This window comes from Lactuca sativa, chromosome 4, assembly GCF_002870075.4.
Source record: "Lactuca sativa cultivar Salinas chromosome 4, Lsat_Salinas_v11, whole genome shotgun sequence".
Lineage (NCBI taxonomy): Eukaryota > Viridiplantae > Streptophyta > Magnoliopsida > Asterales > Asteraceae > Lactuca > Lactuca sativa.
The window spans coordinates 400,562,218-400,576,796 of record NC_056626.2 but is presented as its reverse complement, the minus strand read 5'-3'; the positions used below and the strand labels follow the sequence as shown (position 1 = coordinate 400,576,796).

The window sequence follows — 14,579 nt, the reverse complement described above, 5'->3', positions numbered from 1 at the left end:
TCAAATAAATACTTCGCAGTTTCAAAAAGTCCCAAAAAATGCAAAATTCGATCGAAGTTTAAAAAATTCGATCGAATTTTCCTTTTTTTTTTTGCTCCGAAAGACTCTGGCTTGTATATATAGGACGCATCTCTGATCAGATAAAAGGTTTGACGATTCTTGAAGCTCCAGACGACGAAGAAGACGATTTCTAAGGCGTTCTCTCTCCGATTTCAACGATTTCTGAAGATTTGAATACTGTGAATTGTGTCTCTCAGTTAGTTTAGTAAGAATTAGTATTTTATTGTTTCTTATTACTAGTTTTGATTCGTTTTTAGCTATATCTGGCTAAAACCCTAGTTTTCAGTTCTGCATTTGACTAATACTTTTCATGTGATTAGTTTTCATATCTGCTTTTTGTTTTGTATTTCTATCTAGATTTTTCAGTTTTGAGCTTAATGAACATCTAATTTTTAATTCATATTAGTATGATCACCTAGCTAGGGTTTTATCAGTCCAGTTAATTAGTTAATATAATCTGTAATTTGTAACGCCTGTAGTTTAGGGCTAGTCAATTTAGAGACGATAAGCGTCAAAAAATGACTGTTTGACAGAAGATTATTTAGGATGAATAATCTTAACTAAGTTTTAGTATATGTTACAAGGATTCCATACATATAAAGAATGCTGAAATCCGAGTTATAACGAAGAAGTTATGACCTGTCGAAGTTTCGCGACAGAACCGACACGACGTTGAATGACGTAAAAAGTGAATTTACATTAGAGTGATATTTAGCCTTAGGGATCTAAACGAAAGTCTTAGATTTCATTAAACCAAGAGCGTGCATAAAAAGAACGCCCAAATCTGACTTCGCATGAAGAAGTTATGATTTTCCGAAGTTTCAACTTAGCGGTATGCAACCCGAATACTCGATTTGGGACCGAGAGAGTTCTAGCCGAAACAATCTAAATGAGAATCGAAGATCTCGTTGATAGTAGTCCAACGGTAAAAAGACATACAAAAACGGACGTCGGAGGAGGAAGTTATGAATTTTTAACGGACATTTCCTGTCTCGGTGTGTTAAAAATATAATAATAAAAAATAAAGTCAAAATTAGCCGACCAAGTATAAATAAAAGTTGTAGAGATTAGTCTCACCTACACGTGGATATAAAGAACGTCAAAAACAAAGCTTGTATGCGAAAGTTACGCAAGTTTGAAGTCTGCTTAATCGAGTACGCCCATCGTAATTTTGGAATACGCCCAGCATACTCGAAACCGCCTCAGCTACGCATGCAATGACGTCACTCGAGTACATACGCATGCAATGACGTCGCGTACACCCAGCGTAAGGCTTAGTACGCCTAGCGTACTTGGAGTTACGCCGAGCGTAATCCCAGATCCAACACCCTATAAATAGAAACCGAGATCAACCATTTTCCTTGCCATTTTTCTTTCTTTCTCTCTAGTTTTCGCCTTGGTTTGCGTGCCAATTATATCCTGAAGCCCCGGTATCATTCCCGAGTCCCGAAGTCCTGAAGATCCTGAGAAGAAAGATTCCCGAGCCGAAGCTCTGCCCGGTTTTGGAGGAAAACATCCCGGTTTTGTCGCAAAAGATTATTTCAAGAGTTGTAACGCTGTCCGATCATCTTCTAATCAAGTGAGTGTATAGTTACTTTCTTCTAACACATAAGTATGAAGTATTTTCTATGAAATACGTGCTATGTGTTTATATATTGTTGTTTATTTGAGATGTTGGTGGAATGGATGAACTATATAGGTTTTAATGAGTTAAACTGTACATGTATTTTATAACTACAAATATGTTGGGTAGTACATGGGTAGATGAGATCCGTGAGTATGGATCAGATCAAGAGGTTAGTTTTAGATCCGTGAGTAGGGATCATATGAAGATGCTAGTTTTAGATCCGTGAGTATGGATTAGACCAAGAAGTTAGTTTTAGATCCGGGAGTATGGATCAGGTAAAGAGATAAAACTTGTTATTAGTCCGGGAGTATGGATTAAGACTAAGTTAATTGTCCCTAGTCCGGGAGTATGGATTGGGCACAGTTATTGATCCGAGAGTATGGATCAGATCAGGATTAAGGTAGAGTTAATTGTCCCTATTTCGGGAGTATGGATTGGGTACAATTATTGATCCGGGAGTATGGATCAGATCAGGAGGTTAGTTTTAGATCCGTGAGTATGGATCAGGTAGTTTTAGATCCGTGAGTAAGGATCAGATGGAAAGGTTAGTTTTAGATCCGTGAGTAGGGATCAGGTAAAGAAGAAAATTTTAGATACAAGAGTTTAGATCGTGTCGTTGTGAGGATCGATGGGGTGGGATAATAATTGCCTTTATATGGTGAAATTGTACAAGTTTGAATGTTCTATATTTATAAATATATGATATAACATTGTGGGATGAAAACCTTATATGCTCACCAGGCTCTCAAGCCTGACCCACTCAGTTTTCTTTGTATCACATGTATCAATACGATGATATATTTCACGGAGAGATTAAAGGAGATGTAAAATCTTTAGTGTAAATAATGTAAGTTCTGTTTATGCTTATGTGTCTGTATTGGAACATGACATCCCTAGATTTTGTTATATAATGAAAATACATTTCTTTAAATAAATGCTTTGATAAATCTTTATCATATTTTGGGAACAAATTCTGCAACTGTTTTCTTTAAAAGATTATTCTGATTTAAAAACAAAGCATAAACAAATCGGTTTTTTCTGGCCGTGAAACTGGGGATGTCACATAATTGTTCTTGTCAACTGGTAATAAGTAACAAGTATCAGATTGGTTCCGTGTTGGGATTTTACTCTGATATAAACTGTAAAAATCATAACTTTACGCTTCCACGCTTGTGAGACGTATTGGATATTGCTGAGAATTTTACACAAATCTTAAAGTTGTTTTTCTGATTTAATTAAGAGCTTGTTTAATTGAACAGTAAAAAATTAGGGTTAATTCAAAGAGCTTGTTTTGGTTACCTAATTTAGGTAAAAAAGATTATACTAGAGCTGGTTAGTTTTTCTCTGTACCAGCTTAGATAGAATGCATTCTGAATAACAGTATCTGAACTGATTGCATGATTAGGAAAGTCGCAGTAGAACTGATATCGTTTTTATTATTAATTTCCGTTTCATTTATTTTCACTGCAATTTTTAGTTTTTATTTTAATTAAAAAAACCCAAATTTCTTAATTTCTGTTTTATTGATTAGAATGTGTATGATGCAAAAAGGCATTGACCGTTAAGCTGTGTCCTTGAGTATTCAACTCTGCTTCCCTGTGTTATATTATTAGTGCAACCAGCAGTGAAATTTTATTTGCTTAATAAGCCCACAACAACATGTTAACAATGTTACTGTGATTCCATTAATGTAAACTTCGTAAAAATCCAACTTATTAAAAAAATTATAGTAAATAAAAGTTAACTGTAAGAAATTACAACATCAAAAACTATGTGGAGAACGGTTGATCTTTAGCAAAAGTCATAAAAAGAAGAAACGTAGCACTCTTCAAAGTAGGATATTTGAGACAAAGAATGCCTAGGACGGAACTTGCATGAGAGAGTTATGATTTTTATAAAATCATAATGGTAATGAAAACTAGTCAAAAAATGAAAGTTAGAAATCTTGCCAAAACGACCAAAAGAAAAGTTGTAGTATACGACGAGACCTACACAGATTTATAAGAGTCGTTGAAAACGGAGTTCATATGCGAAACTTACAAAATTTCAAAGTTTTATTTTTACCGTTGCGCGCGCCCGCGCACAACCTACACTCGATCCGTCTGGATTCGGGGTAACATGGCACGATGAGAGGATGACACGTTGTATGCTCCTTTGGCTCAAGCGCAAATACGTGACACGCACTGTGAGACGTGCACCCCAAAACTGGCTATAAACAGCAGGCTTCAAGAATCCCTTTCCCTCACAACTCAAACATTATCTCTCATTCTCTCGGTCTGCGTGCCACTACCCCCAAACGCCTCTCAAAGTTTTGGACTTTCGTTTTCCACCCTACAACAACGCTATCACATTTCATAAGTGAGTTCACGACCCCATTTTCTAAACCTTTTCCGGGGGGGGGGGGGGGGGAGTGAGGATACATGTTAAAATATAAATATTTCATAGTTATTACTAATTTTATAATATTAGTTAGATAATTATGCTCATAATATTATGATGATATTATGTCCGGTTAATATTATGCCTAGTTGTTATACTGATTCACACTAATATAAATATCATATCTAGTTGTTACGCTGGCTAGTTGCCAGGAAACAACGATACTCTAGTCGTTATTATAGCCGCCCTTTGGATAAGATTAGTACATTGTGGTTACTCTTCCCAAATACTCGGCTACACAAAACATACTAACTTGATTATATATATATATGTATGTATGTATGTATGTATGTATAAGATGAATAATGTATATAATAAGTATCTTGTATAAATACAATAAAGAATAACAACACGATCGACCAATGGAGGCCCACACCAACAAGTTGTTAGACGAGACACATTCATCTCCTAGCTGAAGGACTTTCAACTAGCCCCTAACCTATAATCGTTAATTCTTAAGTGAACGAGAAATATATGTATAGATCTATATGAGATTGACACTCCCACATGTGGTTGCTAGCTACAACCTGATGAAAAGTTGAAGCAAGCATAACTTTCTAAATACATTTGCGACGTCCGATGAAGCGTCATGGTTTTTCGGGCGAATACTCAACAATCATAGCTAGATTATAGGAACTCATCCTAACATTGTTAAACAAAAGCTATCTATCTTAGACTACTACTAGGGAATAATCTAAGAAAGTTGCGATAGTACACACAAACTCGAGGAAACAAGTTTAGGATAACCAAAATAACTAAATCAACCATAAAACATTTTATTATAATATAACCTATGGACTCACCAAAGCTATGTTGACCTTTCAAAACCACATGCATTCTCATAAGAATGAGCCCGAGTGAAGAGGGAAGTAACCCCGATTATACAACTCAAAGTATATGTGTTTTACTATTGTACTTTGCTTTTGTGAACTATATGTACCTCGAAAACTTTGTAATATATTTTATTTAATGAATAAAAAGTGATGTTGTTTGATATATCAATGTATTATTCAATGTATGTTTGTGGCCTGAAATCCCACATTCTAACGTCGCACTGTCCGACGTTTTTGCCGTCGTCCAGAGGTGTAACACTGTTCGATTCGATACTATTGAGTTATTATATTCTTGACCTTTTCTTTGTACATATTCTCTTCCTTTATCACAGGAGATATTGTTGTACTTAGCTCATCCCGATAGTTAGCAAAGTTGTTGTAAATCCTCTGTATAAAGATCACAGGCTCATAATAAGAAAATCAACCTTTTTCACTCATAACTTTAAGTGTTTATATGGTATCAGAGCCTACCGATTCCACATTATGGCACCTGAAAACAATAACTCCACTATGACTTCCGCTATTCTCTTTTCAGCTTCCGGCGGTGCCTCGGCAAACCTTCAATTTTCGTCACATGCTGTCCGTCTTGATCGCACAAATTACTCTCTTTGGCGTGGAACTGTTCGTTCAGCCCTTGAAGCTTATGAACTTGATTCCTTCCTGGTCTCTGGCAATGCCCCTTCGTCAACATTACCGCCCAAAGAAGGCTCTACTGTTTGTAATCCGAATCCAGAGTTTGTAGCATGGAAACGCAAGGACCGACTTGTTCTACTGTGGGTCCGTTTAACTCTCACCGCCCCTATGCTTGGTCACGTTGTCCGAGCCACTACCACTTCAGAGGTTTGGCTCACTACTTGAATGCTTAACAGACGTCTCTGATGAAGACTTTGTGTCTTATATTCTTTTTGGTTTAGGTGCTGAATATGGTGCTTTCAAAACTGATCTTAGCATGCGTGTGGAACCAATCACATCAAACGAACTACTTGGCCTCCTTCTTCAAGAAGAACAGAGAATTCATGACTCGTGCACTGATTCTCTACTACCATCAGCTAATTTTGCAGCCAAAAAGATCTCGTCTACTCGCACATCCTCTCCCCCTGATCAGGCAACAACCGGTGATCGACCACGGTTAGTTTGTCAAATTTGCACCAAGCCTTATCACGAGGCTCGCAACTGCCATCAATGACTCAATCTCACCGCCTTTCCAGCAACAAATCGTAAAGCAGCTGATCGTCATCGCCAATCTCAATCCTCAGCTAAACAAGCATTTACAGCGTACACCACAAGTCCGTCGGCCCTGACTGATCCGTGGGTGGTTGACTCGGGTGCTACACATCATGTGACCACTGACTTTGAAAATCTCAATCTTCAATCAGAGTACAAGGGTGTCGACAATCTTACTGTTGGGAATGGTCAGTCTCTTCCTATTACTCATATAGGTCGTTCCACTTTATCCTCTAAACATGCTCCTAATTCCTTGGCACTTAAAAATGTTCTTTTAGTTCCAAAAATTTCCAAAAATCTTCTAAGTGTGTCTCAATTATGCAAAGACAACAAGGTTTTTGTTGAGCTCCACCCTAATCATTGTTATGTTAAAAGTTCGCAGGGCAACATAATACTCAAGGGAATTGTTGAAAATGGCTTGTATCGGCTTCCTACCAGTTCGTCATCATTTGGTCCTAAAGTCTTTATGGGTGAACGTGCATCTATTTCATGTTGGCATCACCGTTTTGCTCATCCACATGAACCTATTTTGCGTCGTCAAATAGCTGAATTTAGTTTACCAATTTCCAAAAATAAGTCATTACCTCTTTGTAATGCTTGTCAGTTAGGTAAAAGTCATAAACAACATTTACCAACTTGTCATGTTCCTTCCAAATGTCCTTTTGATTTAATTTACTCTGATGTTTGGGGTCCTGCTCCTGTGTTATCTATGAATGGTAATCGCTACTTAGTTCTCTTCATTGATGATTGCACTAAATTTACTTGGGCTTATTTCTTATCAAATAAATCTTAAGTTTTCTCAGCATTCTCATTGTTTAAAACCATGGTTGAAACACAATTTTCCACAAAAATAAAAGCTTTTCAATCTGACTGGGGCGGCGAATATCGTAATGTTTCATCTTTTCTACTAACACAAGGAATTTTGCATCGGGTCTCGTGTCCTCACACTCCTGAGCAGAATGGAGCTTCTGAAAGGCGCAATCGTATTGTGGTTGAAAAAGGTCTTGCACTTTTAGCTCATTCTAATCTTCCTGTAGGTTTTTGGGAACAAGCCTTTCATAGTGCTATATACTTGAATAACAGAACCATCACACCAATTCTCAAAAACAAATCACCTTATGCATGTTTGTACAACCGTCAACCTGATTATAATTTTCTTAAATCATTTGGTTGCTTATGTTACCCTTATCTTCGTCCCTATAATAGTAACAAATTGGAATTTCGATCTGCTGCATGCATATTTTTGGGTTACAGTGCAAAACACAAAGGTTATCTATGCTTTCATGTTCCTTCATCTCGCACTTACATTTCTCGCCATGTCGTTTTTTATGAAACTTCTTTTCCGTTCCCTAAACACAGCTCTCAGCCAACTGCCACATCACCTTCTCTTTCAGATTTACCTCTTCACACACTCCCAACTGCATCGTCAATGAAGTGCCCTGTTACCTCAACCCTATATTCTTCTGTTCAGCCAACATCCACCCCCACGTCACCACAACCTCCTCCTTCTAGTGTCTTGTATACAACCCATACAATGGTGGAACCATCCCTGTCACCAAATTTGTCACCTGTCACAACATATCCACAAGCTCCATCATATTTCCGTCCATCCAACAACTCTGAACATGGTATGATCACCCCGTGCTTCTACTTGCTCGCTTAAACCAAAATCATACCTTACCACTAAATATCCTCTAACATGTGACTCTTCTGATCTTGAACCCAAAACATTTTTACAAGCCAAAAAGAACCCAAATTGGCAACATGCTATGCAGTTAGAATTTGACGCCTTAATGACTAATGCAACATGGGACTTAGTTCCTAGGCATTCTGCGTCTAATATTGTGGGGTGTAAGTGGGTCTTCCGGATCAAGAGAAAACCGGATGGATCTATTGAGTGCTATAAGGCGCGATTAGTGGCAAAAGGCTTCAATCAAGAGGAAGGTGTTGACTACTTTGACACTTTTAGTTCGGTGATAAAACCGACTACAATTCGTTTGGTACTAAGCATTGCCATTACTCAAAATTGGTCTCTTCGACAAGTGGATATTAATAACGCATTCCTCAATGGCGATTTGGAGGAAACGGTTTACATGGAGCAGCCACAAGGCTTTGTTGCACCTGATCGTCCATCTCATGTTTACAAACTTAAGAAAGCTCTCTATGGTCTGAAACAAGCTCTGCAAGCATGGTTTCAGAAACTAAATCAGGCCCTGCTTCATCATGGTTTCAAGCAATGTGTTTCTGATACTTCTATGTTCATCAAGCGCCATGGTAATGATATGGTTTATGTGCTTGTGTATGTGGACGATCTCATCATCACAGGCTTGAATTCTTCATTTATTGATGATTTTGTCAACTATCTCAACTCAGTCTTCTCTTTGAAAGACTTGGGTCCACTTAACTTTTTCTTAGGCATTGAAGTTCATCGCAACCCTTCCGGGATACTTCTCTCTCAAAGAAAGTACATTTTAGACCTTCTTCATCGCAGCAAGATGATGGGAGCCAAACCTATCTCTTCACCGGCTGTTCCTGGTTCAAGACTGACACAGGGAGGCGACGCCTTTGCAGATTTTCACCTTTACAGAAGCATTGTGGGAGCATTATAATATGTTACAATCACCCATCCCGAACTTGCTTACTCTGTTAATCGTGTCTGCCAGTTTATGCATAATCCATCTGAACATCATTGGACTGCAGTCAAACGAATATTACGCTATCTCAAAGGCACTCTGAATGCCGGCCTTTTCTTTCGTCCATCTCGAGATTCTAGACTTGTTTGTTTTACTGATGCTGGTTGGATATCGGATCCTGATGACTGTCGCTCCCAACATGGTTTCTCCATTTATTTTGGGGGAAATCTAATCAGTTGGTCTTCACGGAAACAAAAAGTCGTGTCTAGGTCCAGCACCGAGGCTGAGTACCGGGCCATTGCTTTTGCTTCTACTGAGCTCATTTGGATTCAACAACTTTTGCAGGAGATGGGAGCATCGTCTCATGGCCCGCCAATCATATTATGTGACAATCTCAGTGCCACTTTTCTCACTGCCAACCCTGTGTTTCATCAGCGATCAAAACACATCAAGCTTGACTATCATTTTGTTCGGGAGCAAGTACAAACGGGTGAATTAATTGTTCGGCATGTCAAGTCTGTCGATCAAATTGCAGACATCTTTACAAAGGCTGTGAGCTCTTCTCGTTTCAAGAACTTACGATCCAAGCTGTTCGTTCGTAACCGATCGTGAGCTTGCAGGAGGGTATTGAGTTATTATATTCTTGACCTTTTCTTTGTACATATTCTCTTCCTTTATCACAGGAGATATTGTTGTACTTAGCTCATCCCGATAGTTAGCAAAGTTGTTGTAAATCCTCTGTATAAAGATCACAGGCTCATAATAAGAAAATCAACCTTTTTCACTCATAACTTTAAGTGTTTATAGATACCAATGATACTTTTGCTAACCCCTGGTTAAAATAGCAATAAATTGCCTTTAGAGGCGCACAACACCAAAATTTTCCCAAACATATCGATTTTGGTCAACAAAATCAAAGTCGTATTAAAGTTTAAACAGATCCAAACCAGTTTCTAAGCAAAACTATCTTAACATATATCAACATGTTAGGATTGGTTTAAAACTGGTTTGAATGACACTGACTTCAAAACCGGTTTGGAAACACCTATATTTTTGCTAGTTTTCCGTATTTTGCCAAACTTTTTGTTGAATGTCGTAATTGAACGAATTTTTGATCGATAATGAGAAACAAACCAATAAGCAAAGCTCGTGACTATGCCATGATGTAAGGTGTTTTTCAAGCACCTGACATGGTATAAAGGTTTAAAATGATAAATTTCAACTTTTAATTTAAAAAAAATGTCATTTGGTATCCGTAATAGTAGAAAGGATGAAAACCGGTCTCGAAAAATCTCACAAATTTTGTATCAACCAAACCGGTTCCTAAATCAATGAAGTGTTTGATGACTTTGATCTCCTGTTTCAAAATCAGGATCAATTCCTTCTTCAAAATCGATTTTACAAACCGATTTTCGGATTGAATCATAAACCGATTTTTTTTTTGCACCTCTAATTTCATTGGTGTGGATCCATATTTTGATCCCATTCACTATGGGCTACACCGCTACCCCTTAAAAGTTCAAAGCCCAATTTACAGGCAGAGAGAGACGCAAAGTGATGAGTAATGACTAAGAAAAGTGGAGGGAATGATTCCACTCGGCACCGTTTATTCCCCGGGGATCTCGATTTCCATGTACAACTGACTCGTTGCCCGAACTTCTCCGACGAGTTACTTGACTACAACTGCACTCAGTATCTCCGACAGTTGGATTTTCCTGTATCATACAACGATATCGACATCGTAATTAGGTCTTGTGTAAAAGTAAAACCATGAATAACTCGGAGCAGAAGGTGGTGGCTGTGATCATGGTCGGTGGTCCGACGAAAGGTCCGATTGACATTCCTTTGTTTTCTATCGTCGAATTTGCGTTCAATTTTTTAAATTTTCGTTCACCGTGTTGGAATCCGCAGGTACTCGATTTCGGCCACTTTCGTTTAATACTCCGAAACCTCTTTTCCCTCTAGCCGGTCAGCCGATGGTTCATCACCCTATTTCTGCTTGTAAATCGGTATTTTCATTTCCTTCCATCAAAATTCTTTTAAGCTTTTCTTACGTTCAACGTCATGCTACATTAAATTGAAATTGAAGGAAGATGTAGTCAAATTAATTGAATTTTTAATTTTCGTGTATTTGTAAACCCTAATTTGAGTTGACGATGCTGATTTTTTACAATGTAGATCCCTAATTTGGCACAAATATTCCTCATTGGATTTCACGAGGAAAGGGAATTTGCATTATATGTGTCATCAATCTCCAGTGAACTTAAAATTCCAGTCAGGTAATTAACTGATTGTATTGAGTATTGACGTTTCTTTGTTTCTTTTCTCTTTCAAGATATTTCAATCCATATGTTGATCTTCAAACTACATCATTGTCCAGATACTTAAAAGAAGACAAACCTCATGGTTCAGCTGGTGGTCTTCATTACTTTAAAGATCTCATTATGGAGGATAACCCTGTACATGATTTGCCCTAATCCCCCACATTTCTAAACTTATTTTGGTCTTTTTGTTTCTTTTGTTCATCTTTCTGACACTTGTATTCTATGTGTTACAGTCACATATCTTTTTGTTAAACTGTGATGTCTGCTGCAGCTTTCCTCTACCAGAAATGCTTGGTTAGCTATCAATCTATCATATATGACATGACTTCTTTATATGATTTAATTTGTGTCATTAAATGATGTAATTGTGTGATCTATTGTAGATGCCCATAGGAGATATGGTGGGATGGGGACATTGTTAGTTATAAAGGTTGAGTTTTTATGCAGTAAATCTTCTACTCTCGAGTCTTGATAAAAGCTCCAAATTTAAGATTGATTTTGCTGTTGCAATATACAGGTTTCTGCCGAGTCTGCTAGTGAGTTTGGTGAGTTAGTTGCTGACTCAGTTACAAAAGAACTTTTGCATTACACAGAGAAACCCGAAACTTTTGTAAGAAAACTCTTAGTAAAAATCAATTACTGTTGTAAAGTTTGGTTTCTTATAAAGTTACTCAATTGCTTTTATGTCTTTGTGGCATTTCTAAATAGTTCTTTTTATGTGGATTGCAGGTGAGTGATTTAATAAACTGTGGTGTTTATGTTTTCACCCCAGAAATATTTAATGTTATTCATGACGTACATACACAACATGAAGACAGAGGTTAGTTTTTCACTCACTTTCTTTGTAGAAAGACATAGAAATAATATATATATATATATATATATATATATATATATATATATATATATATATATATATATATATATATATATATATATATATATATATATTAGCTCAAAGTAAAGTTTCAAGATTATATAAAATTCAAGAACATTAATAGTATCACTGTGACTTTATTTAGAACTACACACATTTAATTTGGAAAATTTACCCGTTTTTTAATAATGCCATCCAAATGCAAATCAATTTTTCACTGCTATAATTGGGTGAAAATTTAAAATATTACGTCTTAATAAGAAAGAAAATTTGAAAGCAAAATGCTTTAGATGGCATGTTTTTCATAATATAATAAAATAATAAGATTTTTTTAAACAAAAAAGTAAAAGTGTGTTGATATTTCTGATTTTTTTTTCTAATTGCAGCAAATCTCCACACCCTATCCAGCTATGATGCCCTTCGGTTGGCAACAAAGTAAGATCTTTTATTTATTTAATTTTAAAAAGGATATTGTATTATATACAGTTTCAAATTCAATATAAATTTAATTTCTTTGAACAGGACACCTACTAAGGATTTTGTTAGATTGGATCAAGATATATTGTCACCACTTGCTGGAAAGAAGCAATTATACACTTACGAAACAATGGATTTCTGGGAACAGATTAAAACACCAGCGTATGTCTTTATATTTATTTAATAAAATTTATATTTTTCTTATCTGACAATTTTAATTATTTAGGATGTCTTTAAAATGCTCGGCTTTGTATCTTGCCCAATTCCGTTTCAATTCTCCTGGTCTTTTGGCTTGTGGGGATGGAATCAAGAATCCAACGGTTGTTGGTGATGTTTATATCCATCCATCAGCAAAAGTACATCCAACTGCAAAGGTCAATTTTTTTCGCATATTATTTACATTTTTTTATTGGAGTCCATTTTTGTTTACTTTTTTTTTTATTGAATAGATTGGTCCGAATGTTTCGATTTCTGCAAATGTTCGAGTTGCTGCTGGTGTAAGGCTCATTAGTTGCATCATTTTAGATGATGCTGAAATACAGGTACAAAGATGATCCCTTTGACTCAGACAAGACATGACAAGACATGACAGCTGTGTTTGACATGCATTGGATTTGAACTGATACTACTGGTGTTGATGGGACAAAAATCACAGCCTTTTGTCCCACCTAAAAAGGTGGGAACAAGATGGGACAAAGACTCTCTCATTGTCTCGTATGTGAAAAAGACATAAATGCCCTCCTCATCTGCATTAGCTATAAAAGCTTGTCAAGTCCCGTCCCGTCATCTACGTTTAACAAATGCAGCCTTAGGCTGCATTTGTTACACGGGACGGGGCTGAATAAGCTTTCTACGACTATTTTCGACGATGCAGATGGGGAGGGCATTTACGTCTTTTACACATACGAGACAATGAGAGCGAGTCCTTGTCCCATCTTGTTCCCACCTTTTTAGGTGGGATGAAAGGATGTAATTTTTGTCCCATCGACATCAGTAGTATCAGTTCAAGTCCAATACATGCCGAACACAGTACAACTTATTCTGTCATGTCAGAAAATGTTACCAACTTATTAATTTTTTTTTTGCTTTTTGTGTGGAAAGGAAAATGCATTTGTAATGTATGCGATTGTCGGTTGGAAGTCATTGTTAGGAAAATGGGCGCGTGTCCAGGCAAGTTGATTTATTAATTTAGTTTTTGTATTGCAACTCTTATATTGATTAATAAAGTTGTTGGTATTGTTAAAGGGTGAAGGAGATTACAAAAGGAAATTGGGAATCACGATCCTCGGAGAAGCAGTGACGGTTGAGGATGAGGTTGTTGTGGTTAATAGCATCGTACTTCCAAATAAAGTTCTTAATATAAGCGTGCAGGAGGAAATCATTCTGTAGAGAGAGGTTCACATGGGAGGTGGAGTAAAATTGAAGTAGATTTCTTCCATAAGCTTGTTGTAATGTTCTATGATTTATCATTCGTTGTTTTGTTTTGTCTTTTCTGTAAGATTTAATGATTACAAGGTTAAAAATACAGTAGATAGAGATGGCAAAATAGGGTGGGGGTGAAACAAGTGAAGGCTCAAGGCTACACCGCATGATTATGCAAAGACAGAGGACAGAGAGAGAATAATGATTGATTGAGAGGGTTTGTTATTGGACTTTAATTATCTGATAATTTTGATGAGATTATATGTTGTTTGAACCCATTCTATATCTATATCTGTATACATTGTTGTATTTGGAGCTAAAGTAATAAAGTATCTAGATTTTCAAAGAAGCTCGTTTAATGGTGTCTCACTTGGTTAAGGGACACATATTTGAGGTTTTATATGAACGTGTTATCAACGACTCTACTATTAAATTAAATAGTCTAGGAGTACTAGTGTTGCTAAACTGCTGTTATGGGCAGCCAATGCAATAATGCAAACTATTGTATATTGGGTATAAGCATGGGAGGGTGAGTTTTCCAACGTGGTTCCAACTACGATTACGTCGACTGCGCTAGCATTGGGGTGGTATTCACGCCAATCACGTCTACCAAGCTCTTCGCCCACTCCTGATAGCCTAATTGGCAAAAATGAAAGATGTAAC

The 14,579-nt window shown here is 36.9% G+C and overlaps 1 protein-coding gene across 3 annotated transcripts; it reads left to right on the top strand.

Moving 5' to 3' along the window:
• Positions 1-10,109: 10,109 nt before the first annotated feature.
• LOC111891730 (uncharacterized) lies at positions 10,110-14,265 on the top strand. Of its 3 annotated transcripts, none has more exons than XM_042901533.2 (15): positions 10,110-10,644; positions 10,728-10,825; positions 10,995-11,095; positions 11,197-11,275; positions 11,374-11,434; positions 11,524-11,570; positions 11,658-11,750; positions 11,870-11,960; positions 12,404-12,452; positions 12,540-12,656; positions 12,721-12,868; positions 12,944-13,036; positions 13,596-13,664; positions 13,740-13,918; positions 14,023-14,265. In XM_042901533.2, the coding sequence occupies exons 1-14, from the start codon at positions 10,587-10,589 to the stop codon at positions 13,881-13,883; spliced, it is 1,248 nt and encodes a 415-aa protein (XP_042757467.1). In that variant the 5' UTR covers positions 10,110-10,586; the 3' UTR covers positions 13,884-13,918; positions 14,023-14,265. The 3 variants fall into 3 exon arrangements, 2 of the variants coding, with proteins under 2 accessions (XP_042757467.1, XP_052626650.1); XR_002850290.3 differs by having other exon boundaries at positions 10,111-10,644; positions 13,740-13,942; XM_052770690.1 differs by having other exon boundaries at positions 10,112-10,644; positions 13,740-14,265.
• The last annotated feature ends 314 nt before the right edge of the window (positions 14,266-14,579 follow it).

What these genes read in the sequence shown, in the direction of transcription:
- LOC111891730 (XM_042901533.2), top strand. Translation starts at nt 10,587, where the DNA reads ATGAATAACTCGGAGCAGAAGGTGGTGGCTGTGATCATGGTCGGTGGT. An exon ending in CTATTTCTGCTTGTAAATCG is followed by an intron (nt 10,826 to 10,994) that starts GTATTTTCATTT and finishes TTTACAATGTAG; the next exon opens with ATCCCTAATTTGGCACAAAT. An exon ending in GAACAGATTAAAACACCAGC is followed by an intron (nt 12,657 to 12,720) that starts GTATGTCTTTAT and finishes TTAATTATTTAG; the next exon opens with GATGTCTTTAAAATGCTCGG.